Source organism: Ischnura elegans, chromosome 7 (genome assembly GCF_921293095.1).
Source record: "Ischnura elegans chromosome 7, ioIscEleg1.1, whole genome shotgun sequence".
NCBI classification, from domain to species: domain Eukaryota; kingdom Metazoa; phylum Arthropoda; class Insecta; order Odonata; family Coenagrionidae; genus Ischnura; species Ischnura elegans.
The window spans coordinates 81,409,601-81,437,545 of record NC_060252.1 but is presented as its reverse complement, the minus strand read 5'-3'; the positions used below and the strand labels follow the sequence as shown (position 1 = coordinate 81,437,545).

General features: G+C 37.8%; 1 protein-coding gene across 3 annotated transcripts in view; it reads left to right on the top strand.

The window, feature by feature from the left end:
• Positions 1–27,945, top strand: part of LOC124161841 (spondin-1-like) — a 265,009-nt gene that overhangs the window by 4,321 nt on the left and 232,743 nt on the right. For all 3 annotated transcript variants that reach the window (XM_046538057.1, XM_046538056.1, XM_046538055.1), the window contains exon 2: positions 12,228–12,438. In XM_046538057.1, the coding sequence (XP_046394013.1) occupies positions 12,249–12,438 (190 nt within the window). In that variant the 5' untranslated portion in view covers positions 12,228–12,248. The remainder of the gene's footprint in view (positions 1–12,227; positions 12,439–27,945) is intronic.

Here is a 27,945-nt window from a genome sequence, read left to right as displayed (position 1 = left end):
AGAAATAGGGTAAAACCTGATCGGAGGGAGAAGAGAAAATGACCACTAACCATAAAAAGGTATTTTTTGGGGGATTCGTAAACAGTAGTAGGAGAATATTGGACAACAAAGACATTTCATTAGAAAGAGGTGACGAAATCATTTTAAGATGGAAAGAATATATCAATGCGCGTATGGAGATGAAGAAGTTTTGGACGAGGGCATTGAAAGGGAGAGAAGAAATATTAATAAATAACTAGATGAACCATTAATGTGGAGAGAATCCGACCATTGCAATTGAAAGGATGATGAAAAATAAGTTCCAGTACGGATGGTATTCCGACTGAGCTTTTCAAGGCCGGAGATAAATGTTTCAGAGATTGAGCTTATCCTAAAGAAATCTAGAGTTGACTACTGGGATTGAAGAGTCATATGGGATTTATACAAGAAGGAAAAAGCTATTCTGACGGAAGAAAATGAACAAACAAGAGATAAAATACAAGAGGGGGTATGTAATGTGTGTATAATGAATAAATCCTCCAACCTGTAATTTCAAAATCTATTAAATGTATCTGCATGTATGCTTTACAATGTCTTGATTACATTTTTAATTGCTCTTTATGAAAAAAAATATTTATGTATATACATTTTTAAATTATGACGAATGTCTTGAGGCTCCAAGTATTAATAAATCAAGTGTAAAATCTCTATTACTAAGTGCAAGTATTTACATTCGGAACGTACTTTAATGCACAAGTATAATATTATTTATTAGTATTGAAGTAATTTTGGTTGTTTTAACATTTTAAAAGCTGTCGCAGAGATTAACCTGGAAAATTGTAACATTTCCCTGGAAAACCTGGAATTATGCATGATTTTTTCTTCTTTGATCGGCTGGGCACCCTGTTCTATTCAGTATGTATTGGGAGGAGGGCCTAACAGAAGTCCGTAAAAGAATACAAACGAATGGGGGAGAAAAAATAGACAATCTAAGATGTGTAGACAACATGGCAGTCTTAGCAGAAAACGAAAAAGATATAAATAGTGATAGAGATCATGAATGAGATAATCGGGAGAGAATACAACATGAAAATCAATGCCACCCAAACAAAGATAATGGTATGTGATAGGGGTGTGCAAGAAAACGCGTAGATAATGGTCGATAATCAGCGTGTTGATCAATTTGATCCGTACTCCGAGACACTTCTGGAAAAATGGAAAAAGTGTTCCTCTTTTAGGTGGATCTCCAATGAACACTTTTATTTTATTTCATTTGCTTAACAATGGTTAGATATAATTAATGGTACTCATACTTGAATAACGGAACCTCAGACGCACTATCGCTGAAAGGATATGCATACCGCCTGGGTGTTGTGGAAAGTAATGAATCGTACCCTCAAAAACAACGTCCTTAATCCACCCCTCAGAAAAACCGATCATGAAAAACGAACTAAGAACTAAATTTCACAACCCAGTTATTACAGAAAAATTGCTTTGCCGATCTAAAACAAATTGTGGGCTCGTCTGCTACTCTTTTATGATAATAAGAATAGGTAAAAACAGCGAAATCTAATCAATCTACGTAGCGAATGCCAGTAGAAAAGGAATTTCCCCCTCATATAGTATAAATTAATCTGAGAATGGGCCGTCAGTTCCACTTTTCTTCGGTTCTAATTATGGTTCGGTTCCTGCCATCGGGTCTGTGAGTTCCAATTCTCAGTTTCCGGTCTTAATAAAAATTTTCATTTTTCATTTGCAAAAGCTCTTCATGATTTTACCTTGTTGGTATTGTAAAAACTACATAAAATAAGGCATACAGTTATTTTACATGCAGTCGTTTCCATAATATCACCTTATTTCATGTACCTACGAAGTATAAATTATGCTTGAGAAAAGTTTTATAACTGGGTTTGGCACAAATTATTTCGGTGCTGGTCCTTTTTTTTTATACAGGTTCGGTTTCCGACCTCAAGAACCATTAGAACTGAGAAGAACCGAACTGACCTATCCCTAGTTTTGGGATATTGATGCATGACCGGAATGCAATACACAGTATCTATTTCGAAAATACGTATACATAGATCTAATGATGGTAACATTATGTAAACAGTTAGGTATATCAGCTTACTTGGCTCCAATTCATTTGATGGTTATGGTTAGGCTTTCACGTTTAATAAGTGTGCTCTATGAACTTATTTAGTATAAAATACAAGTTAGAGTACATATTTGTTTTTTATATGTAGTCTTTAAATCTAATGCGGGAAGAATGCTTCGGATACGGATAGCGTGAAAGGGTAATCTTCATTATAGATATAATAAAAGCAAGTAAGGATTAAATCTGCTTTACATTTATCCCACTAGAGTGATGATTTTTCGAACATATTTTTCTTTCACTCAATTCGGATTCTGTAAAGATCATCAGGTTCAAATCAAGGCAGCCTCATGGCCTCTTTTTAAATACCGCTTTGAGCGAAGTTCGTAATTGTGCCACCTATGCACGTACTGATGTGTTTTTCAATGAGCATCATCGTTCAGTGCCGTGAATTGCATAAAAGCATGAGCAAATGCACGGACGCAAGGTCGTAAATTGGATCTGCCATATGAAAAATGGTGATGCGTCACAGCGCTTTACGGAATGCGTAGTAGATACTCCGAACAAGAGAATAAATTTATGAAGGGAATTCATATTTCGAAAAGCAGTTCTTCGTAATTTTAATAAATGCTTTACATAAAGGTAAAATTCACGAATGTTAACTGATGATTTAATTTTCACCCTAATGAAAAGCGGAGAAACGCAAAGAAATTTAATTCGTCTCACCTCTTTGCTCAAAGACAGAGAGAAAGAGGAGATGGCGATCCCTTCTATTCATTGCGAAAGTTTTAAATAAGGTCCGTAAACTCTATGGTCATTTAAAAACTTACACCAACCAAAATGTTTTTAATACCAAAGATAATTGTGAACAAAAAACACGGGGCGTTCAAAATTATATGTGACGAATGTGTCGTGGCGAATATTGGCCAAAGCGGAAAGATATGGAATGGTATTTGGATGAGGCGACCTACAGCTGAGGTTGCGGAATTTGCGCCATAAGGGAAGGACAGTAAGGGAAGGGTGGAGAAAAACCCGGCGTCGTTATGAGCCTCCTCTTAACGAAATCCGCCAAGGGTACCACGGCGTAACGTCTCATCTGACGGACGTAGTACTCTGAGTCCTCTGGATGGCAGTTCACTACACTACTCCTTCATAGGGTGTATGAGGGAGTAGTTTATTAACTATGTAGTGTATTATAAACAATCCAGAGGAATCTGGTAGTGCTGTGCTTGAAGCGCCCTCCTCAAAGCATTCAAGCCGAGATCGGGCACTCTTGGAAATATATTCACCATATCCGCGATTTGATATCGGACCTGTGGGGTAACACACCAACCTGATCCCCCGGGGAGATTATATCAAGGGATAGTGAAAGAGCACAGGAGTTTTTTAGTAAATGCCGGCGAAAATTCGAATTTTGCGGAATATTTATACAATTTTACCCATTTAGGTAATTTTAATTGTGAAATTTTACTGATAAATCGCTGGGGTGCAAAGTTGAATTCTTATAAAAAAATATAGAAATCGTCAATATCCCCCATTTTTTATGCAAAACTATTTGATCCAGACACATTCATCCCTTCCTGCCGGGAGAACCAAAGTCCTTAAAATACTTTATGGGCCTTGCGGGAGGCCTACCCTCCCCAAAACCATAAACAGCCCTAGCCAACTCATCACTCTTTAATATCAAGTCACGCTCCCTCCTTCCTACTGCGCTATTGACGCAGGTCAATGGTAAAAGAAGGCATTAAGGGTACCCAATGGGATGTACTATGAAAAGCGCCAACCCATCAACTTCAGAAAACGTTCTTTTGGAGTTGAATGAAAATAATAGTTTTTTTTAAATGTTTAGGGTGCTCTTTTCTAGTAGAGAAACACCCACGTGAAGGTTATCCCGGAATTTCGTAATACCTTTCATTGATCGCCACCAGATATTCGTTTTTCTTACGTGTCTATCTGCGTACTCAAGTGTTAACCGCCATTTCTGATTCAAGATGCAAATATTCTTTCAACTGTACGCAATGTATTGCTTTTCTATTCTACTTTTCAGTTGTTTTTCACTTGGCTAGACTATCTCTTTTAGTTATAATGACTATCAAGATGGACATGACCTTTAGGAGATTTTAATCTCCTGCTGTGTACACCTGTTCACAGTTATGGACTAATAAGACCACAAAGTAAAGTACGCGATAAATAGCCAAACAGTGTAGGTATTCATGAGGTATCACTAATGTTAAATAGCAAAAAATAATACGACGACGACGACGATACTCCTGACGACGTTCCCAGTAAGTGGAATGAAACGTTGAGACAAATATTAAGCACGCAGACGTATACCCGAAAATGGATTATAATAGTGCAGCAAAAAATAATATTCATCTAAACGCGGCTAAAAACTTTAAACTGAAAAGGTTATACCGATTGCGCATCGAGGTAGTTACAACTTTCAACGCATTCTATCGTCCTTATATACAGACTATGCTCCATACCCTAAAGCCTGTTTTACACGCTTTTATTTCGAAGCTAATTTTATTCTAGTTCACATTGGATGGAGGGTAGATTGTAGTGTAGGATAATAAAATTTTCGATAATTGATTGATCATCTGTACATGTATCTAAAATTCTCAACCACGTCATTTCATAAACAAGATCGAATAACAAATCTCGTCTTCAAAACAATTTTGGCGGAAAATTGTTTCACTACGGTGAAATTGATAATTATGAGTGGTGTGGCAAAATTTATGATGAGTTTATATAGAACCCGCCTTCACCCTAGACAAACCCTTATTTAGTTCTAGTTCGCATCCGTCGTGTTCCATTGTTCCCTATTTCTAAATTTGGATTTTCTAGCCCGCACCGATTTTGGCCGTTCGAAAACATTGCGTTTTAACCATCTGCGAGCAAAGCCATAGGGCTTCAAAATGTCAAGCGAGAAATATGCGCTGTCAGAAATGCAAGCGATATCATCACAGGTCTCTTCACCCACCTCGTGAATCAAGCTTTAAAGAACCAAGGATTGAGCCACGTAAATAATTCCAGTTTAGCCATATCCTCGCGGGTAACGGGTCTTTGAATCCTGTCAGAGTTTTGATCGATTCCGGGTCCCAGATCTCCGCGACTATATACCTCGGCTGCCACCGAACGCAACGTCGAACGGGGCTGACTTAAGCTGATTGCATCAGGACCGGCTTTCGCGCTTAGCTCGATCACTCGTTGAGAAAGGCTGTAACCTTCACGAGCGCTCGTTCTTAGGAATGCGTCATCGCATATGCTACGCACTATGGGTCGTGATTCTTCACCATATAGTGACTTAACTCTTTCATTTTTTTATTGTTATGTTAATCTTCCGTTCGCGTTTGGAAACCCATCGCCCCTGGATTTCTCGCTGATGTATTTATGGTTCTGCCTTTGCTTTGATAGATGGAAGCAATGGTCAACTTCTAACATTGTTGGGTCAGTTTTAGGGGGGGTATTCATGGTAAGTGCTCTATCTATATCACAGTCACACTCGGACGGCGCTGTGTGAGTCGCGGAGTGTGATGAGTGTGTCATTCTTTCCGTTTTGTAAAGATTTTCGGAGGTAGAGAATATGTCGGAGAAAATAGTCGTCATACGCAGGAATTACGCCTAAAGAAATTAACTCTAAGCGCTCATTACTGAGATTCTTGTGGAAGATGTATAGTTTCTCTAAGTTCATAAGGGGAATCCAATTCTTACGCGGTACTGTAGTGCATGCCGCATCGTGTAAGACCTCCAGACGGGTCAAAGATTGGATGGAATTTGATGCCTAAGCGAAAACATCATCAGGTAAGCAGACGAATGATAATTACTGACGGACCCAAAACTTCATATTTTACAAATTTATAAGTTTTTGAACGCATGGTATAGCCTTCATTACAGACATCGCCAAAATATACCCCCTAAAAGGACTCTATTCCAACTATTGTCTCTACCAACATTTTTAATGATGAGGAAATCCTTTAGTTTCACTAATGCATTTTGAATTGCACGCCGTTACTTAGATATACTTTCTTCGCCTTTAAAGCTACTTGTTTTTTGCATCAATTGGCCAACGAAGGAAGACACAGGTTCCCGCGTGCTGCGGGAGCGCTCCGATGCGATACATATGTTGACGTTATTGTTACTGGAGTTGACTCAGTGCCTGATGCTCTGTAATTACAAGACTAATTGATTCCTTTGCTTTCCTCCAGCGGATTTCCTTTTGGGAAAGTGGTCCGTTGGTTAGTTTTTAATCTGTCAGAGAAATGCGTGTGATGAAATTTTGGTCACACAAAGACGAAACACTGTTATCACGTGAAATTTGATGTAGAAATGTAAACATTTATACTAAACATCTCAAGGATCTTATTGATGCCGTAGCTCTATTTTTTTGGTTCAAACATTTGATATGTTTTTTTTTAGCTGGCAAAGGTACCATAGGATGATCCATATCTTGAGAAAATTAAGAATCAATGGGATGAATACGTTTCACAAAGCCATCACGCCAGCCAGAATATTCGAGTACCATATCATCTTTGTTTGCGAAGGAGTTCCGATATCCGTTTGCTCTGATTTTGTGATTCATTCGAGTTGGGTTATTTGAGAATGATATCGACCTCAAGAGAGAGTAATGTTAATACCATTGATGCCAAGAATAAAATAAATCCGTTAAAATCGTTGACTATCTTAAAGTTGCAATTGTTTAGAACTCTTTGATTGACGAAATTATTGGTCCGCCTAATGTCATTACTGTGTGAGGATGTCAATATTTCCGGAATGGTTGGACTGAATTCAATATTCTTGTAGCGTGGCTGCGGTTGCCTACAAGCACTCACTGAATATCTTTGCTGCAAATAAGTTTTAGATTTTTGACGTGATGCTACTTTTGACATGGAATCAAATGGATACTGTATGGAATTCCACAGATTTTGCATTCCGCGGAATTACGCGTTTGCAGCTTCTCACCACCAATATTCATTGGATGAGAATACGCTTTCTGAAGGACGATGATTATCAGTGGTGATTCAATTATCAGTACTAAAATTCAGTTTACAAATATTGTGGACTAACATGGTACGATTTTCTACTCTATACCATAGTTATACTGCAACGATTTTGCACCTTTAGGAGTTCTCTCCTTCTTTCAGGACGTGACTGAATCCCATGATGTTGGAATAAATTTTGTTTTTATCTTGTTGCCGCAGTTATGTTGTTATTTCGTGGTATAAAAGTTGTGAAGATCGAAGGAAAATTAAGTGACAAAGGAAGTAGCTGCATGGAGATAATACAGTGGAGAAATATTTCAATGAAACGTGTTTATGCGACCGCTTTTTGATGTCCTTATCGGTCACGTCACTTTCTGTCATTTCAAGAGTCCATAATTCTTGGTTTGGATCGATTAATTTTGCGCAATATTTCCTCATTTCTCAAAAATTTCCGCGACCGTACATCCACACTCGCTATATAGTCTTATCTTCAGGCTTTTACGTGGAGTATACGTTGCTAAAATGGTACGATTTTCTACTCTATATCATACACACGCGAAAGCGATTAGTTGGGTTTATGTGTGATGTTAGTTAAATAATAATAATACTACTCGAGTGAATAATAATATGAAAATAATAGGTGATTTTCAAATATCTTTTTAATCAATAATATTTAATTAGCGAAAGCAAACATTGGCCGATTCCGAGGAAAAAGTAGCTGAATAAATATACTACTTAGTATTTACGCTTTCGTGAACGAAAGCCATGATTATGTAAAATGTCGTATCCTATTGCCAAACTCAATTTTTTCTTTAGTTTCGAGTGATCGAGTCATTGGCAGCCTCCATTCATTTTAATGTGTTGGAATTACATTTAATGAAAACTTTTCCACACTGACCGAAGCTTCATTTATTTATAAAATACCCGTTTGAACGCACGTATTGCAGAAAATCTCTGTGATAGGTCTGTATTTACGGTGGAAAATAGCACAGGTTTCTCGCTTTCAGAATTCGTAGGGCTAAAAATTCCAATAGACAGCAGCCAGAGACACTAAATATGAAAGTATAGATTATATTATTTCTATACTTAAGCCGGCTTAAATCCCTTTCAGATTTTGTTATCCAAATCAAAAGCTATGCAAAATAATCTTAAATAAGGTTGTTGGTTATATTCATTTGTAGAGCGTATTTTTATATTGATAACACAGTATTGTATGAAGTGAATTTATGATTCGAGACTTATTGAAAGACCAAATCTTGTCGCAGTTTTGCAGACACCTCAGATATGGGGAGAGTTAAAGCAAATGGAAAAAATTGTCGTGCATACCAATATCAATGGATGATTTTGCTGAAACTACTGTTAATCCTCTTTCAGTAAATAGAAATACAAATCCTGTTTGTAATATTGAAGGTCTATAATTAAGTGGTCTACCATGCAATGTGGCGAGTCAACGGAAAATTTTCATTCTTGTAGGAACAGCAATTAAAATTGTCGCTGAAACAAAATATGCTTGAGTACACCTATACCTACTCTAAATATACATATATCTATACCTAATGTTAATATATGATGAGCCCATACCACGAAACCTATGATTCTAATTGGATTTATAGCATACATTATTAATAATACTCCGATTGTTTCCTTTTTTACCTCTTTATTGTGCAACAATTTGTGAAATTATACCTAAATCTGGTAGAATTACGTAGAATATATACTTCTGGGTGTCCAAAAAATCGAAATAGATGTTGATATAAAATAGGATCTCCTCCATGAAAAATAATCGCACGTGTCATTTATGCCTCCCCTGGAACCTTGTGTTCCAGGAAGAGGAGTGGTTTAGTATGGAGATGTGTTTTGCCACCTGACGGATTAGCATGTGAAAAAGAGTGATGTATTTTTTGGGAAAAGGTTAAATTTCAGTTGGTGTTCAAGAACTCGGATGGTAAGGGAGGGAAAGAGGAACAGATGACATTTCAGCTGGAATGAAAAAGAACTAGCAACAGAAATACTGAGTCATTTTTTTTAGCTTTACAGTTTCGAAATGCCACGGAACGTGTTTATCTTTTTTTTGGGTGGATGTATTCATTGGTGCGCGCGAAAAATTTTATTCTTGGGCGAGGAGAAAGGCCGGTACGTCCATCTCATTGTGAACCACGGTGTCAATTTGAGGCGCGTCGTAATCAGTCATGATGTTGTCCACCAATGAGGTGTCTCTGGGGAATGGACGCAGATTTTGAGCAGCGCTGTCGACATTCAACTCATTACAGCGGTGAGCGTCATGCATATTGCAGGCCCAGGAATCTCGGGGCACGCAAACATTAATTTCACTTACCCAGAGAAAAAAATATTTCCGGGGCCAAACATGGGCGTGGATAAAATTATGAAAATGTAATCTCATCCCTTTCTAATGGAGGGTCTGTAAGAGATGGAAAAAAATAAACACACTAGCATCGTTCACAATCGATTCTATGTAATACAAAAAAACAAAAACGCATACGAAACGGAGAAAGATGGCCTAGGATAACTTATGTTGGACAATTTATCAAGAATGAAAAAGAGAAGACAGTCTTGTGCAAGGATAAGTCAATGATTATACGCAATGTATTTTTAAAATTTTATGTATAAATAATACTGCAGTAATGCCTATGAATTTAATGAAAAATGCGTTGGTAGAACGGTGACTAATTGGCAGACGATGCGCCATTTCGTCAATAGTTACTCATCTAAGAGAATCATTCCACGTGAAAGCTCAATGTATTATTAATTTGTGGCGATAAACGGTGGTCGGACTCCTTCATCCTGCGTAATACTTGTGGCACGATTTTTGAAAATTTCAATCCATTTGTAGACTTTCCGTTGCACAGTGGGCTAGAATCGAAAAAAGCTGGCCAAAACCTCAAAAAAGATTTTTTTTAAGCAAGGAAGTTGAAACTTCGCATACATATTCTCAAATAATTTGTGCATAACTTTCCAGATTATTTCTTTTATTAAGCCTTCACGTTAACAATTTATTTGAGGTCAAAGTTGAACAAATTTACCGAAATACGACCACCCTCGATTAATTCTGAAAATTGCCAACTTTATCCTCGTGCAGTAGTTTCATTAATAGTTCTATAGATAAAATGTTAAACCATTTTGACTAACCCTTTTTTCCTTCCATTTGGAGGGTTTTCGAAGATTTTGTTTCATCATACCAGAAACGGAGTCGACCTCGAAAAAACGGTGCAAAATTCGGGGTTGCAAGTTATTGCAAGATTTTTCTTTAGATTCACAAATTAAAACCTTCATAGAACGACGTGGTATAAGTCTATTGGAGGAAATCCGCGGAAGTATCTACTTTTTATCTACGTTTATGTAAAAAATTGCTGAAAACAGGTCCGCCATTTTGTTATATATCTCGATTAATGCTGAAACAAAATTTTTTAAAACCCTTCAAAATGAAGAAAAAAAGTGCTAAATAAGGTGGTATAATATTTTTGTCAATAAGACTATTCATGGAACCAAAGCACAAGGATAATTGTTGCAATTTTCAGAAAAAATCGAACCCCAAAAAAGGATCACTGATTGTTGCTTTTCTTTGGTGCAAATGGAAAGGTGAACAGCCATGATTAATAGCACGATAGAGGTAACGAAACTAACCTAGCAGCTTGAAACTTGCAAAGACATAACAACAAATAAACAAAGCATGCGTTATCAACGTAAAACGATAGTACTATCAAAATAAACAAATATATAACTAAATTGCGGATAATAATTGACTTACCCTCGTATATGGAAAGGCGTGGTGATAGGGGAGTCGAGTGGAGGGCTGAAAGGATTGCTTACATATGATGAAAAGATATCTGGAGCCACCAATAGAAGTAAGAAACATTTTTTCGTCTCTTTATGAGTACTCATTTCTCGAATTTCCCTGAAAATATTGCCCTTTGAACCAATGTATAATGGATATGAGAAGAGGGTTTTATAGCAGAGTGTTCTGTACCTTTAACTACTTCCTCTTCCTCCACAACCCTCTCCCTCCTCCATAACCTTCATCTTCTCCTTCACCCTACCCTTCCTCCATCTTTGGTATGAAACTTTTGGAGTAATTAACTCAATTTTTCATAAATGCCCTATAAAAGAGGGCCAAAATTATTCTCAATGGTGCACTTATGCCCCTTACACACGACGATGCTCTTCTTTTTCTAATGGCTGCTTTATACAAGTAGCATGAAATTTATTTATTTTGTTTATCTTCATTTCCCCGTAAACAGCTCATTTAAGGCCTTTAAAATAGTGAATTTACAGCAAAAAACAACGAAGGATATTTACAAATAATTATGTCCTGCATAGGAGTAACCTACCCAGGCGTGACTCGACCCCGCGACCTCTTGGGCGGCGGGCGACGACTTTATCCCGCCTCCACCGAGGCCAACAAATGAGAAGCAACCTGACTTTCTTATAATGTTATCTAGAATATAAATATCTGGATTACCATTCTCAGAGAAGGGATGATCCTACCTTTCTACATGAAACAGTAAATATGGTTTTATTTTTGGTACTTCATGACGATTTAATGTCGGCGCCAGATTCTATCATTTCTCTCCATTCTTATCCCATCCCTACCCTTTTTTCATACCCTTTCTCCCTCCTCCTGATTATTGGGGTAAAAAAAGTCTCGGACTTGTACACAGAAAAAAAGTTTAGTTTTAACAATCGAATCCTGACGAAATTTATCTAAATTTTCGGTTCATATGGAACATTGAAAAATTAGATAACGATTACCAAACCAATTTGATAAATTCTATTAAAACTGGTTTGATAATTGTTACCAAACAAGATAGCACCTTCGTAAAATTAATCATAACTTCGATGAAAGTTACCAAACTGAGAATCGTATTGAATTAATTCAGTTATATTTACCAAACTCTTTCGTACAATTGACCAAATTATGAAAGATCAAAAATTTCGATGAAATATATCAAGAGCGTTTGATGAAATAAAGCAAGTGCTTACTAATTTACATCAAAGTTTAAGTATATTTAACAAAAATACTCCCTATCACACCAGTTTGATTGTATTAATCAAATCTTTTTTTTCGTGTAAACCCGACCTCAGGAGTGTGCTTTCTTGCGAGTGCTTTCCCCGGATGATCTCAAACCAATTGTCTAATAAGGGTGTATTTTCCGCAGAGGAAGCCAGCAGCAGCTGGGATGGCGGGTGTGACATGGCGTTTATTGCTAGTGATGATGTGCGTGGCTGCGGCAGGTGTGGCGTCCGCCGGCCGCTGTGACCGAGAGCCCGAAGAGGCGCGGTCAACGCCCAGGACGCCGGCCGACGGTCGCTTCCGGATCAGGGTGAGCGGCAACCCGGACAAGTACGTGCCCAGGGAAGTCTACACAGGTGGGTTCCTAGGATTATCTTCCGGGTCAATTGCTGCCGACATTGATCCGTATCATTCCTCAATCAAAAGAGAGAGTTCGCCAGAGGGATAGGAACGTGAATTGGTTTTTCAAAGCACTGCATGAAACAAGTGACTTTGTACGTAGTCACGTGCCCGGGTACAAATTTATAAATACCAAGGATGAAGTTCTCCATGAAAAATTTTATGGCTTAGCCGGGATTTAAACCCGGATTTCTCGATTGTTCGTTAGGCGTTAACTTAGCAAGTTGAGCTATTAAGCCATCTATCGGGTTCGAATCCTGGCTAAGCCAAATAATTTTTCATTGCGAACTTCATCGTTGGTATTTATAAATTGGTTTTTCTCTCTAACATAATAAGGGGCTTAAAAAATACAGATGAGACTCGGTACGAGCATCTTCTTTCCCTTCTTCTCTTTTTTGTTAACGGCTGGTGTCCTAACACCCCCCTCCACAGTCCACACGCCTATTGTCGCCGTCTTGTGGGTTAGTACGTAGACGTATTAGCAACTCGGGCTGTGAGTCAAATCTAATCCGCAGATCACCGGTTGGTAACCAATGATCTCCATGCTGCGATACCAGTTGCTTACAGCCAACGATATAAAACACGTGGCCTACCTATGAATATCGCTGAGTCGTGGCTTCAATCAATATCATTGCTTTAATTGAAGTAATGCTTCAGGTAAAAATTTCATTTTCGTTACCCATGTTGAAGTCTCGGCGTCAGGTTTTTAATTGAAATTCTTTTAGGTATTAATTTGCGTGGTAAAACAATTAAAATGAGTAATCGAGAAATTTTAATATACTCCACATGGAGTTAAGAGGTATATGTGACAGAAATCAGTATGATTACGTCTCAGTATGTCTAGTATGTAGTATCAGTATGATTGTGGTGATTAGAAAATGTTACGGCTTAAAGACATAAGAAGGTCCTATGGTTGATGGATAGCGTGGATTATATAACTGCCTTATTTACCTGACGTGAAATATTGCCTGACTGAAGCTGTGAAGATTGCTTGCAATCAGTGAAATTCAGCAATCTCATTCGCTAATTCTATTATTACCATCGAAGATGAAAATCCCACCTGAGACATGCAATTATTTTACTATAATTTTTGATTTACTTTTTCTCCAAATAACAGATAAAAGTCGTGAATCGATTCCCGCTATTTCGAATTTGTTATTTGAATGTCAACCAGACTAGAGAAGGGGAGCTGTGTTGTGTTGCAGTTCGTTGGCGACACGACTCAACAGAGCTCTCGCTGAGCTTGTTGCTTCGTTTATTTTTCGCCGCTGGAGACGGATGAAGGGTGTTACGTGTCATTAACGTTACGCAAACAAGTGACGCATCTCCTCCGCCGAGTGGAAGCCACTCTGCAGACCCTTGGACCACGCCTACGCAGCAACTCGCCCTTGCCAAAATATTTCTGTTATCCGCGGCTCGTACGCACTACCCTTGCTTAATTGAGGCGGTCCTCAACCACTAACTCTCGCAATGCTTTCATTTTCTCTCTGAATGGCACTTGAGCGTAGTTGAATGTGTTGAGGAAGGGTCATGCTTGTCTGATGTTCAATTGAAAATATGGTAAAGTGGGCATCAATTAATTATGTGAGGCTTATAGGGGGGGAAGGGGTTTAAGCCAATTCTCATCCAATCTCACGCGGGGGAGAGGTGGAGTCCTGGCAGGTATCACGTAACTTTTTTCGGCAAGAAACGGAGTAAAATTTTGAGAAAACTGGGTTGAATTGAGCAAAACGTGTTTCTTTATTAAAAATAAACTAAGCAATTAAAAAAATAAATCCTACGTAATGAAACATAGATTAATGTATTTACCCTGATAATACGCATTTTGACCAATCTCACGTGAGATTAGAGGGAGGGGGTGGGGGTCGAGCCAAATCTCACGATATCTTACAGAGGTATGAGGAGGGGGTGTGCGGGGGGGATATGGGGTTATGATATGGGAATGGTATGCAGGGAATGATGCCTTTAGTTAAGAGAGAGGCAACAACGACATTGGGTTTTTCTTGCAATATTGTAATTAGTGGTTATAGGACGTCTCCAAATTCTTGAGCCCTGAGCCTTGGGAAATTCTCCGAAGATTGAACTCAGAAAACTATTTTGGTTCATTATCCCCGCCAAGTTGAACTGTGCTAGACAAGCATTAAATTATGTGTATCTAACGCGGTGTTCTGCTCTCCCTCGTGTAGGATGTCTGGCTGGGGGTGTTGCCAAACCCTACCCGTTGGAAGTTGCTGGGAACTTGTTAAAATAAGCTAGATTAGACCAAATAATTAGCAGTGTTCCCTATTTTATTAGTTGAGTTGAAACAAAATATAAGTACGTAACAAATGTTAATTTTGGACTTATATTGGCGAATAATTTGTAATTATTTGATTGCGAGGCCTATTGAGTTATTGTTCCGCAAATGAAATAAATGTAGCTCATCCGTTTTGGAGACGGTATTAAATCATTTTTTTTAACGAGAAAGAACTTTTATATTTGAGCCTAAAAAAATTCATGTTAATCATTTGTTGCCTATGTATAATTATCGATTGAAACAAATAATTAAATGTTTAATTTCAATAGCCAGTGATAGAATGAATATGTTTTCGTTCACTCTCTTTCATTAATATTATGAATAAATATTTTTTAATTCAATTATATTGGAATGCGTTACCTCCTTTTAAGTATCCATTACTCAAAGCACAACCAAGATTTATGAGACGAATAAAATGCGATGGATCGGAAACGGAAAAATTAAGGTTTCTCGATTGTTCAAACCCTGTTCAATTCTTTCCTGAAAGCACCGTAGCGAATTATAAAGAGCTCGTTCGCCAATTTTATGTTACTTTCGCTTCAAATGGGATTTGAAAAATTAAGAGACGTTTATATTTTTGCTTTCTATTCATCGTATTACATTCTACACGTACATAATTCCCTGCGAGCCACCTCTTGGGTGTTTGGGAGGTGGTGATCAGTCACCAAAATGCATCATGCAAGAGAACCGTCACATGCACACCACACGGTCATAAAATATTGCACATAAAAGCAAAAAATACTTGCAAATTCATGGAAGGGCAAAACTTTCCAACGGTTAGTAATTCCTGTAAAAATCCATGCCAGATTAGAATAATGGAAAAATAGAAGATGCCATGCGTCGAAAGAGTAAGGGACGCCATTGATTCTATTTATCGGAACTCCGTTGCTATCCGCAACAGTGCGAGGAACGAATGACATTTTAAATATCTCTGTTTTGTAATCTATTATTATCTTTATTTTCTTCTCGTGATTACGTCAAATATAGTTCGACGGTAAATGATAATTTTCACGTCGTCTGAGAAAACATCTTCTCCGAATTTACTAATTAAATTTAGCCTAAACTTTGCTCTACGCTTCCCATCCTAACTCGACTAACATATTGGGAACGTATCGTCCTGTAGTTCCTGGTGGCGTCAAAAAAGTGAGCGTACTACTATGAGCTCCTTCGCCAATTTTCTGTAATGCACTCGGGAAGAAATTTGGTGGGAGGAGGTGGAGGGGGGGGGTAAAACACATTTCGGACACCTCCGTCCTTTTGTTTATGATGCCTTACTTGCCAGTACGGCCAACCGAAATCCTATTAAATCACAAGACTCTACAGCGAGATATATACGTCCCTCGGACTAACAGGTGGTTCCCCAAGCGAGTGAAGGTTTTCGCCCTACTCCTGAGAGGACATTGGAGACGAACATATCCTGGCTGGTTGGCACACATTCTTGTGCCCGTTATGAGAGGTAGGTTTGTTTCAAATACTGAACCCGTCATTCATTGTGAAGACCTTTCTCATGTGATCGAAGATCAAGAAAAAGGAAGGTCTACCAAATGGTGAAATTGTTGCCTTGTCTCAAAGCCCGGTCTCTTCAACTTTTTCAGTCATAGTGTCCATTAAAATGGACTTGAGATTATAACCTAACAATATATATTATAGTCAATAGCTATGAATATAAATCATAAAATTTACTTCGCAAAAAATATACATTTTTTTGGCAAAGTGTTCATGACACCATAATTAAAATTAAATAGCATAAAGAATAATTTTCATCAATATGTAGAAAAAAACCTTATTTAAAAAGGTTAAGACTGCAATAAACATAATTTTATATCGAAAAAAATGACGTATATCATAAGAGTTAAAGCATGCCGGATTGTGTGACTGATGGGCTCTCTCGCCATTTTTTATCATTGTTGTACATTGTAATCTTTGGAAAATAAGGGTTTCCGTATTTTTCTATTTTCCGATCTTTCGCCATTCTCTCGAGTTATTCTCGGCGAAAAAGTCGACGGTCTTGACTCAGATCAGATGATGACGTAACGAGCTCAAGCGGAAAGAGTTGCGCATCAATTCCGCAGCCTCGCGCTTCTTCTCATTTATTTCGTCATCGTTTACACTCTTGAGTGCGATTCTTTCTCCTTTAAGTTTTAGGGGGTGGGTAATAAGCGCCCTCTTCAATAAACACGCGTACATATTACGTGTCACGTGACGTGGGGAATTAAAACATCAATGTTCCTGGAGAGAATATCAGGCACGTATCAAAATAAGGTGCAATATATATTAAAATATTTTAGCTTTACTCACCTTCGAAGGGCCACTGAGCTTCCCTTGAATGATTTTTTTGACACCCAATATAGCAATAGTGTACCATTAGTCAATCGTGAGAAAGTCACGTGACACAATACCCACGTTACCATAGAGACGGTCGAGGAATGTTGGGACCAAGGTGGTGACGTCACCCGCCCTCTAATACTCCTTACTTTAAACCATTAAAGCCCAATGTTGCTTATAAGTAACATCAAAAATGTATACATTTTCAGATCTATCCAAGAAAGATTTAAACTTCTTATTCTTTTGTTCTGTGAAGTTTAACGGCAAAATGTGTAGCTGCCACAATGATTATGATTGAGTAGAATACTTTTTAATTTTTTTATGAGAAGTCTTGAAATTTCATTTCTCCCAGAAACTGTGAGTTAGAAATAGATAAGTATTTCTCCCAACTAATTGTTATTCTAATCCGAGGTAGTAGAGGGTAACTCTCATGACGTCACAAAAAGTGGGTAACAGCTTTCGCTTTCGAGACTTTTATTCGAGACTCGTGAGAGAATGGCTGAATGTGGAAGATTGTTTCCGAACTTATCTTTCCTTTCCATTCACCGAATTATTATAGAAAATTGCGAATTCGGGTCGAATACAAGATGGTTCGAACCTGTTGAATACAGGATGATTTATGGACGAGAAGCACATGCACGAGGTAATATTTCACGTTAGATTTGATTTAATCTATCCAATCCTACACTCATGCTTTCAATATTTAAAGATGGAGTAACTATGTATTCCAGTAGATTCAATTCTAATATCTTGTTTATCCACCTTAGTAGTGGTTGATTGGGAGTTTCTATTTTTATAGACGAAAGTTCTAATTCAAGGTTTGTATGGTGAAATAGCTGAATTGTGGCTAGAACATAGCTAGCAAATTTTACTGATGAAAATGAGTGAAATGTCCGAAGTTTGTATTCTTGTTCCATCAATTTTTTTTTTCTGAAAACAATATCGCCCAGTCTTGTGTTCTGAAATAGTTCTCGCATTGATATTTCTGAAAACAGATATTGGTATGTCAGAATACGGTTCCATTTACAATATTAATCGATTCTGTTTGTCTTCTTCGGGCACGTCTGTAATGATCTTATTGTGTTTATTCAATAAATATCTCCTAGTTACAGACATTTATTAGCTGCTGCGTTTTTCTCTCTCCGAATCAATTTTAAATGAATATTGCCTATAATTTGTACAAAACCTATTCTTGACCCTATAATTAGGGATATCGAACTACTTCGCACCGTTACGTTGTGGCTGTCACTACCACCCTTAATGCTGACTGGAGGGGATGGTGGAGTCATCGCTGTAGCTTGGATTTAGGTTGATAGAAACCCAACCTTCTCCTTTCATCTGTATTTGACAACGAGTTTGTTGATACTGTAGACGCCAATACGATGATGGAGAAGGGGAGTTATTGATACGATTGATGCATTGGATTGAGTCCCGATAGCCAAGGGCTCTGCTAGTAATGAAGTAATTTGTGTTTGGGATTACGCCGTGTTTGAAATTAATCTCGAACGATCAAAGCATTCACTCCATGCCCGATAGAAACTATTAATCTGCTGACTGAGTTTTTTCACCCGCCATCCGACCCTACTCTAATTTTAATTTTGCTCCTCCCGCGTTTCAATAGCTGTCATTGCTTACCCATTTTCTAATTACCTTTTTCTCAAGATCCTTATTTTGTTTTATTTCTTCAATTCTATGATCAACCTAAACAATAATCGCGGAATATCCTGCGGCGTATAATGACGGAGTCTCCCGCTAGTGGACTTAAAGTGATAAAATTTCAAGGAGGAAAACGTAACGAAATTCGAACTCGGATCTTCCAGATTCACTCCTGGTGTTCTACCATTTGAAATACCGAGGCGTCTTGTTTCCCCGCAAATTCGGCTTATATGAAAAAAATACTATGGAAAAAGTGCAATTTTTTCAATATTTCTAGTTAACTTTTATTTATACCACGACTTTTTTTTTTACATAAAGTGAACCGGGTTTTGATGAGTAAACATCATCATCATCAGGCGTAAATTATTATGAATTTATCTTATTATTGTAACCCAGTTGCCTAACGGAGGAAGAGATGAATTTGCAGCATTCTGAAAAATAATTTAAGCCAAAATTGTAAGCCAACCGTGGCCTCATGGATAAAATCCTAACTTCGTTAAGGCCTAATTAAAATGAGCGTATTTCTTCGTTCGCTCTGCAGTCTTGTTGGCTGTACATATTAATTAGGAAATGGAGTCATAATGACGTTTCTCTATTTAACGCCGAATGTAAGCATTTTCATGGGTCTCAGAGTATCTAATGAAATGGGATTAGTTTTGTATATATGCTATAGGTTCACTTTCATCCGCCTCGACTTTGATTTAGGTACGCTTGTTTTTTTTCGTTTTGAATCCAGCCTTGCGGGAATGTGTGCCTTTACATCCTCTTTCATCTTGGCCTCTCAATCGAATTGAATTGAAACTTTTCATTTGAAGAATGAGAAAGTATTGGCGAAACTTAGATATGTCAGAGGGGTGGGGAGTATCATCCTCGTCGAGTGATAAGCCTTTTGAGGTCGTCGGGAATGATGAAAGAGTTTCCATCGACCCAAGCGTGTGCAGATGCTGCCGAAGTGGATTCTCACTACTCCATTGAATGCGCCTTCTTCTGGCCGCCAGCCAATGCCCAAGCCCGCAAAAATGGTCCCAAAGGAAAGTAAAGGGTTTTCTATGAAAATGAGATTTTTTCAACTTCTTAAATACCGTGAAGCCTTTGAATCAGGTGATAAAAGGCTCATTCTAGCTTTAGATTATTGCTGCACAGTACATGGGAGTACCCAGAATCAAAACTAGGGGAGGGGGGGCAAAACTAGCCGTGGTCGTTCAAGTCGTAACTTTTTTTCACAGAATAGGCTAATGCACTGAATTGTTGAGGCCTTTACTTTGTAGAATTCCATATTTAATGTTTGGAAGGAAATTTCTTAGCTTTTCTACAAAAACACACACTTTATTGCCGACTAGTTTCGGTTACACTGTACCATTTTCAAGACTAGTGATACACATCAGAATTTGCCGGTATATATACTCTGTGGTCGGGTGATTGCAAACCCTCCAATCACCCGACCACAGAGTATATATACCGGCAAATTCTGATGTGTATCACTAGTCTTGAAAATGGTACAGTGTAACCGAAACTAGTCGGCAATAAAGTGTGTGTTTTTGTAGAAAAGCTAAGAAATTTCCTTCCAAACATTGAATAGGCTAATGAAACCAAAATTTTTTAAGGAAATTATAACAGCAATTTATTAGTTTTGTAATTATTTGCTTGAAAAATAATGATTTTTATTTAAGTTCCATGTATTATACTAATATCATTTTTTTTCAAAAGGAAAATTTGTTCATAACTTTTGTTTTGAACTAAATTTATTTCAGGTCCTAGGGGAGGGAGGAGTTGCCCCCCCCCGCTGGGTACGCCCATGGCACCGTGTTCTTTACTAAAAATTTATTCGTGCTGTCTTCATTTTGCGTATATTCATGAAAATAATCATCTTTTTTTTACCCGTCATAAGTTAAGCATCTTAGGTTCGTCATCAGTTACGTATACTAGGTCAGTGGCTCACTTACGTGTTGCCATACGTCACTGGAACATATAATCTATTGGAAATGCTGAGCTAAGTATTCTGATTGATTTTACCTAATACTTGATCTAAAAATTGAACGCATTTTTCCTTTTCACGGTCATGATTTGGTATTTGTCATACTGATCGAAAAATTTTAGAAAATATTTTGTCACTGTAATTGAAAAGGAACGGTTTGAAGACTATGCAATTACCCAGAATTTTACTTCTACTCCGCCCTCTGGCTTACAATTCCGCTTTTGATCGGTATTCTGATTGGTAATATTAGCCTAGGATGAATTCGTGCATTAGATGGTTAATAGTTGCTGGAGGAGATTTTGTAATGAAATCGTATTCAATGTAGAAAGCTCTTCATCATGCCAGCACATCTTTCAGGCACATGTGAAAATATGATTTTGCTCTTGGCTGACCTGTATACCGTTTGCAATCCTCTTTAAGTACTCATGGTCCAAGGTGCTGATCACAGCTAAGTAACCGTGATATAAAGCTGATGGCAAATCTCCTGATGAAGATAAAATGGATCGACCGAATGAATGGTGAGGAAGTGCTAAGAATATATGATTTTGCGCTCGGCTGACCAGTATACCGTTTGCAATCCTTTTGAGTAAGAATGGTCCACGCGCTGACCACTGGTAAGTTAACGTGATATAAAGCCGATGGAAAAACTACCGATGAAATTAAAATGGATCGACCGTGAAAGTAAGTAGGAAGTGCTTCGAAGAGTGGGGAAAAAAGAGAAGTCTTAAGATTTCTAGGAGAAGAACTTAGTTGGCCACATTATGAGACATGATGGCCGAATGAAAAATAAAAATAGTTGAAGGACAGGTGGAAGGGAAGGAGGGCAAGGGACGGTCCCGTATGAGTTACATTGGCCAGGTTTTAAATGATGTAAAGGAGAAGAAATAGATTTTATGAAGGAGTTAGTTCCGGACCCCCCGGATTTCCCCCTGACTACAGCACTGGTCACGATGGAAATGCTAGCGGTTAGGATAGCGGAATGGAGAGCTGCGTCAAACCAATCGTAGAATTGTTGACTTATTATGACTACGGCATAATTTCTTCGAAGGCACAGGCCTCACATGATTTTGGAAAGTTTTTCAATTTAAATCGTTGTCTCGGGCGTGACTTTACGGAATCGATTGGACACAATGAAATGTGAAAAACATTATTATTCCACATAAATTTAATAATGTACCTACGATCTAGGTTTCGACGTGGTAAGTCGTCATACAGTCTAAAATTTATGTAGAATCATGAAGTTTTTAAAATTCATCATTATTGATTTCAATTATATGTCCCGATGCTTTCGTTGCTTGAGATCGTCGAGCGGATTTGCACTCTAAAAAACGCTTCTAAATGGAAAATTTGGAATGTTTTCCGGGGTAAGGAGGAGGAATATCAGGGGATTTGGAAATTTCCCGGGCAGCAGATCATGTCGGCAGTATTTAAGCGAAAGTCGTAATCAGCGGTGGAATCGTGAGTCGTCGGAAAATAGTTCCATATCATTATCACTCTGGTTGCGTACACTCTCAGATTACTAGGGTGGTCCGTCGAAATTCGATTCCAGGGGTTTTCGTAAATAAGAAGCATACCGAACGAAACGGTAATCCTTCACCACTCCAGATAAATAACAAAGGTTTCGTTAGTACTCAGGGTATCGAAGGCCATCGACCAGAAGCGTGCGCGGAAAAACCGATATTTTTATTTTTTTTCTTAGAGATGGAGGCGGAATACCACATTAAACTGCCATATAAAGTGGTTTTCGGAAAATTTCTCCAAAAATGTTCGTTAACTCACCTCCGTGAAAAATTTCGGCTCTCTAGCTCTTCTGGAAGTGGTAGGAAATTTGTTTATATCAGTGCGTGGATAAGTCAGTCGATTACACTTGGGGCTTAATATATTACGGAATAAATTGACATGCTATTCGAAAATAAAAGTAAAAATGCTTGGTATTTCATTTCATCTTACTTTGCCTAATTTTTAATATGCTCTAATATAATTCACGTTTCTTTCCATCTTGTATAATTTTACTTTAAATTGAACAAATGACTTTCTAAGTGATGAGTTTATTGTTTATAGTTGAGTTATATTCCACTATATAACATTAAGGAAAGAGAAAAGCCAGTTCTTTAAAAATTTTCTTCGCTGGCAGAAAATCGAATTTTGGTACCCGTGGATAGTCGTGTTTCGAGCACTTTTGGCTGAATCTCATTGAAGTACAGACGAAAATAATTGTGTGTATGGAATTGTAATACGTTTCAGCGTGAGTAATAATCTTGGAGAATCTGAATATGGAAGATAGTTGGGCATTGGCGTTATCGTGATACTGCGATTCGCTCTTCCTCGTCATCTCTCATGCGTCACAATGATGCCTTGGCATCGCAGATAACTTCTTCGACCAATGTGAAAACATCGGAAGGTCAACAGCAAATCTTTTATGTTTCCTCCTACTTCGCGATATCTCAACAGCGTCTGAGAGTGCACATTCGTCAAACAGTTATCCTTTTTCGTCCTCACGCTTTAGAGTGCATCTGTCCTCAACTGATAACTTCAAACTATCCGTATCTTTCGATCAACGATACATGTTTTTAAAACGCCGCTTGATTTTGAGAAAGGTATTATTTTTCATGTGACAACAGTAAGGTTACAATGATGCTTTACACTTCACACCCTTACTTCGTAATGCAACGAGAACGCGAACGTTATCGTTTATTCCATTACCCCTCAGCCCACTTGTTAACTGCGCGCCGCGTTGTTGTATATTCATACGTTTTCTCTTTGTACTCCTCCTAAGTTCTATATGCTTTGTTAATGGGCGGATTAAGTGTCGATACTGGTGGTAGAGGGCATGATGTAGCCAGAATCACTGTACGAAAATGTTAGAAGAGTAAGATTCCATCCGTATCGATGGCAGTTTTATACCTGTAAGTAGCAAAATAAAAAAAAGCTGAGTTTTATGTGTCCCATCGCGACTTCACCACAACATAGCTAGAGTGGATTGGTGAGTCTAAAATATTCCCTGAATCAAATAGCATACCAATGTGTTATAACGTGGTTTTATATCAAGTACAGTTGGTCCATAAGTACCAATGATTCAACTCGATGAACGATATGATGAACTCGATGATCAACGATATGAAAAATTTAGCAAAAATAATTTGAAATACAAAAGTGACGCTTTTTGAAATGCCTTATCAATGATAAGCTCAGGCATTCGAATGATGAAACTGAGATTCCTCAAAACTACCGCCCTTCTATAAACAATGGGAAAACAAAGTAAAATCAATGAAATTTGGCAACATAAATTTATTTCATTAAATTCAACTTCTCTTACATCGAAAATGGACATTTAGTTCAAGTTCCAAAAATGGACGAGATTCTCGGCATACCGAGACAAAATATATGTGTCAACTCAAGCAATTATAGGCAATAAATTTCCGTATGTTGCTTATACCCTATTCGTTCACTGGAAAAGTGAAGGCTATTATCCGAAGGGCCTTATTTGATGGTGCGGGAGTATCGCCGATGCCTTTGGTCATTGATCCTAAGTTGTAAGCAGATTGTTCGCTGCCGAGAATCCTGAAAGTAGACATCAGCGCAAATAAAAATTCTGGAGTTTTCATTTTTCTCACTCTCCCAGAATAGTTCTTAATTTAATAAACGATACTTGGCGACTTTTTACTGCGCCCAAGGCCATCTATTTCCGTCAAATTGATATTAAGCTAAAATCAACTTCTGTAGACTGTCATATTCACCATTTTCAACATCAGGATTTCTTTGTGGAATTACCTCAACCCGATACCCCTCCTCTTTTCTCAGTACATTTCCTTTCAGCCGATATGAAAACTAAGCATATTTTACCGATTTTTGTCTTTTTTTAAGGACTGATTTAATTACCAGGGATCAAATAAAGCATTGATCCTCGTTTTTCTAAGATGTATTTCAAGACTCTTTGAATTATTCTACTGCAACGATGTACCTTACCCTCTGTCGAGATGTGTTTACTTCTCTGTTTCATCACGGCGGTCTTATGAGTTACGTATTGATTCGCTCTTTGCCCTTTCTGACATCAGATGCGGGGTCGGACCATCACTCCACTATTTCTCCCTTTCATTCCGAATAGATATTAATGTGGAGAAGAAATGGAAAAGCCATCATCTCTGATTCTCTAAGTTTTTTTGCCGAATCTCGTTACATTTTGGAGATCGATTGAAAAATTCGGAACGAGAAAAAATTTGGAGGTATTAACTGAATTTCAGTGTGTACAAATCGTAATGGGTTTTAATGCCATTGCATTAATTAATAGTAGCAGGCGTAACTTTGTGGAATCCTTCATCGTAGGAATGGAAGGAATAATATCTTTGCTATTTCCACATGGTAATTTATTGAAACCATAACATTTAATTTTAATAATTAATTTATGAGAACAAAACGGCCGGCTAAAAATCGCCAGAGTCTCAATAAATTACCATGTGAAAAATTGCCAAGCTATAATTCCTTCTATTCCATAGCATTAGTTTTTTGCTGGAGGATGTTTTTTAAAGGATTTTCCTAATTTTTTTCGGTGTAAATCGTGACACATGCCATTTCAATCAATAAATCACTGAATCCAAGCCCAAATACACCCATGGGATATGTGTGCATATAATTTTAATACGATGGTATGGCAAAACCTTTTAGTGTGCGAATTCTCTAAAGAAAAAATCACATAAATTATGTAATGTTCTCAATAAATTCTTGCTATTTTATCTCTTTAATGTCGCGTATTTTTTAGAACTTGGGTGTCTCGTACACAACGTTACGTACGGGAAAATATCTAAGATTCAATAACTTATTATAATAGCTTAGTGGATTACCCGTAAGTGTGCCTATAAGAAGACTTGTACGCTTTATATTTAATGTTTTTTGAATAATTTTAATTTCCTTTTACAAACTGGTCTCCACTATATGTATAGGTAATCATTAAGACTGGCAATCGAATGGCATTGAGAATTTCCATCATAACTATAAAGTAGGAAAATATTGTTTAAGATTTCAATCTCATTAAAGTAGGATTAAAGAAATTTGACAATTCCGTAATCGAAAAGCCTATTTCAGTGAATTATGGTTGAGTAAAATTAAATTTTGATTAGGCTTTGTCTTTCAGAATTTATAAGGAAGGAAAATGATAGTTTTATTGGTATACTGCCCATTTTAATTTTTGTGGGTTTTGTCCCTATTTCTATGGAATGCTTCTATTATTATTCTTTCCTCCAATCCGGGGACTCTAAAGCAGATGGACCTCGGTGGATGGTATTTCAGTCAGATGAGAACAAAGCGGCCGGCTAAACATCGCCAGGGTGATCCCATTCCGCCGTGCTTAGCGTGACTATCAGAGAGGACTCCATGCATTCCCGAAATGCTAACGTAGATCGCTAGCCCTTCGCGTCCGACATTCGGCTTATTTTCCGTCTCGATTTCATACGAAAGCCATTGCAACCACGTTAGAGTCCTCTTCAGATTCCAGACAAGGCTGTTACAGGATAAAAATATTCGCACAATGGTAATGATGATTTAATATCTAAAAAACAGCGATAATGGAACAGATGTGTGACAATTTTTACCGGCCACAATTCTTATAGCCAGAAAGTATTTTGTTTGTGATTTAAAATGTTAAATGGAGAATGACATGTAGTAGCTTTACGCACACCTTTCGAGGTCATACCAAAGATATTTTTATCGTTTGTTAAAGGCATTCCACCGGTTTACGTGTGTTTACATTTTGAGAGTCATACATCCCAAATGAATTTTCTTCTTCATATACCAGTAAGATCGGTTCCATTTCATTCTATTTATTTTTCTAGTTAGTTATATTATTTTCTATTCCAGTGTTGTTGTCTTCCTGCCCGTTCCCTGCTTTCCTAACATTCTTCTCTTTAAAAAAATTCTCTTCCCGCTCAGTACTCGCTACATCCATGCCCTTTGTATCCTCCGTATCTTACTACGAAGTGTCCTCTCCGTCTAGCACTTCGTCATTCTTATTTCTCTCACCCCTCTTCACAATCTTAATTAACCTCTGTACCCACACCTGCGGTGTATTGTTCTCCTTTTTCCTCAGCGTCCTCGTTTCCGCACCATAAGGCACTATACTCAAGACAACGACTCTCTAATAAGATGTTTCCTCGTCATGAACGCGTCCTCATCTAACGCAATTCTCTTCCTGATATTCTAACTATAGAATCCGTTTTCCACTAATGTGCTGCTCAATTGAAAAATCGTGACTTAGCTTTCTTGAACGGTGAGGACTGACTTATTTGATTTGTTTATAGCTGTTGTATTGGTCACAGATATTTTTAGGGCCTATGATGATATTATACGCGTGCTAAATTGGACATCTTCGGCATTTGCGGAATTTCTTGAAGCACGGCATCGTACTTTTGAAAGCTGCTGGTCGGTGTGCAGTTTTGAACCTGTTTAAGATCCCGAGAAGCAATCACTTTTATTACTCGCAGGAAAATAAAATTACTTTTCGACAGGATTACTTTGTGGAACTTTTTCCCGATAGGAATAAAATAAAACTTATAAATTTCCATCACGAGAGAACAAGGTTTCTTGGTATGATTTCAGCGATTCATGGCCATTATGAAGAGGTCACAACCACTGCGATTGTGTCGTATGGATGTCGTCGTAGTCGGCTGGAAACAATACAATAACCTCTTGGTAATAGAGATAATTCGCTGAAGTCGGTCGAGGACAAACAAAACCTTGGTGTCTTGTGTAGAAAACTTTATTCTATCCCCAATATCGGAGTGCAAGTTAAAAATCATTCGTGAGATATACATAGAATTATTTCCAGTAATAATTAATGAATATATGAAAAAGAATCCTAACTATGATTACGGGGAAACAAATGTTTTTGAGAATATTGATAAAAACTGAACTGAGCGAGAAATCTTGCGTAAACTGTTTACAAAGCATTATTTCCATCTGACTATGGCGACTTCCATTCGACTCGATCGCAGTGGTTGTGACCTCTTCATAATGGCCATGAGTCGCTGGAATCAGTCCAAGAAACCGTGTTGGCTCTTGAGGAAATGTATCTCTTATAATTGCTAATAATATATCCTCTACACGATTTTCACGTACTTTAGGTGGGTATTTGAATTAAAGTTGTTACCTTGTTATCTTCTAAAGACCCAGAACCCAGTGGCGTAGCCAGGATTATGAATTGAGGGGGTTTACCGGAGATTT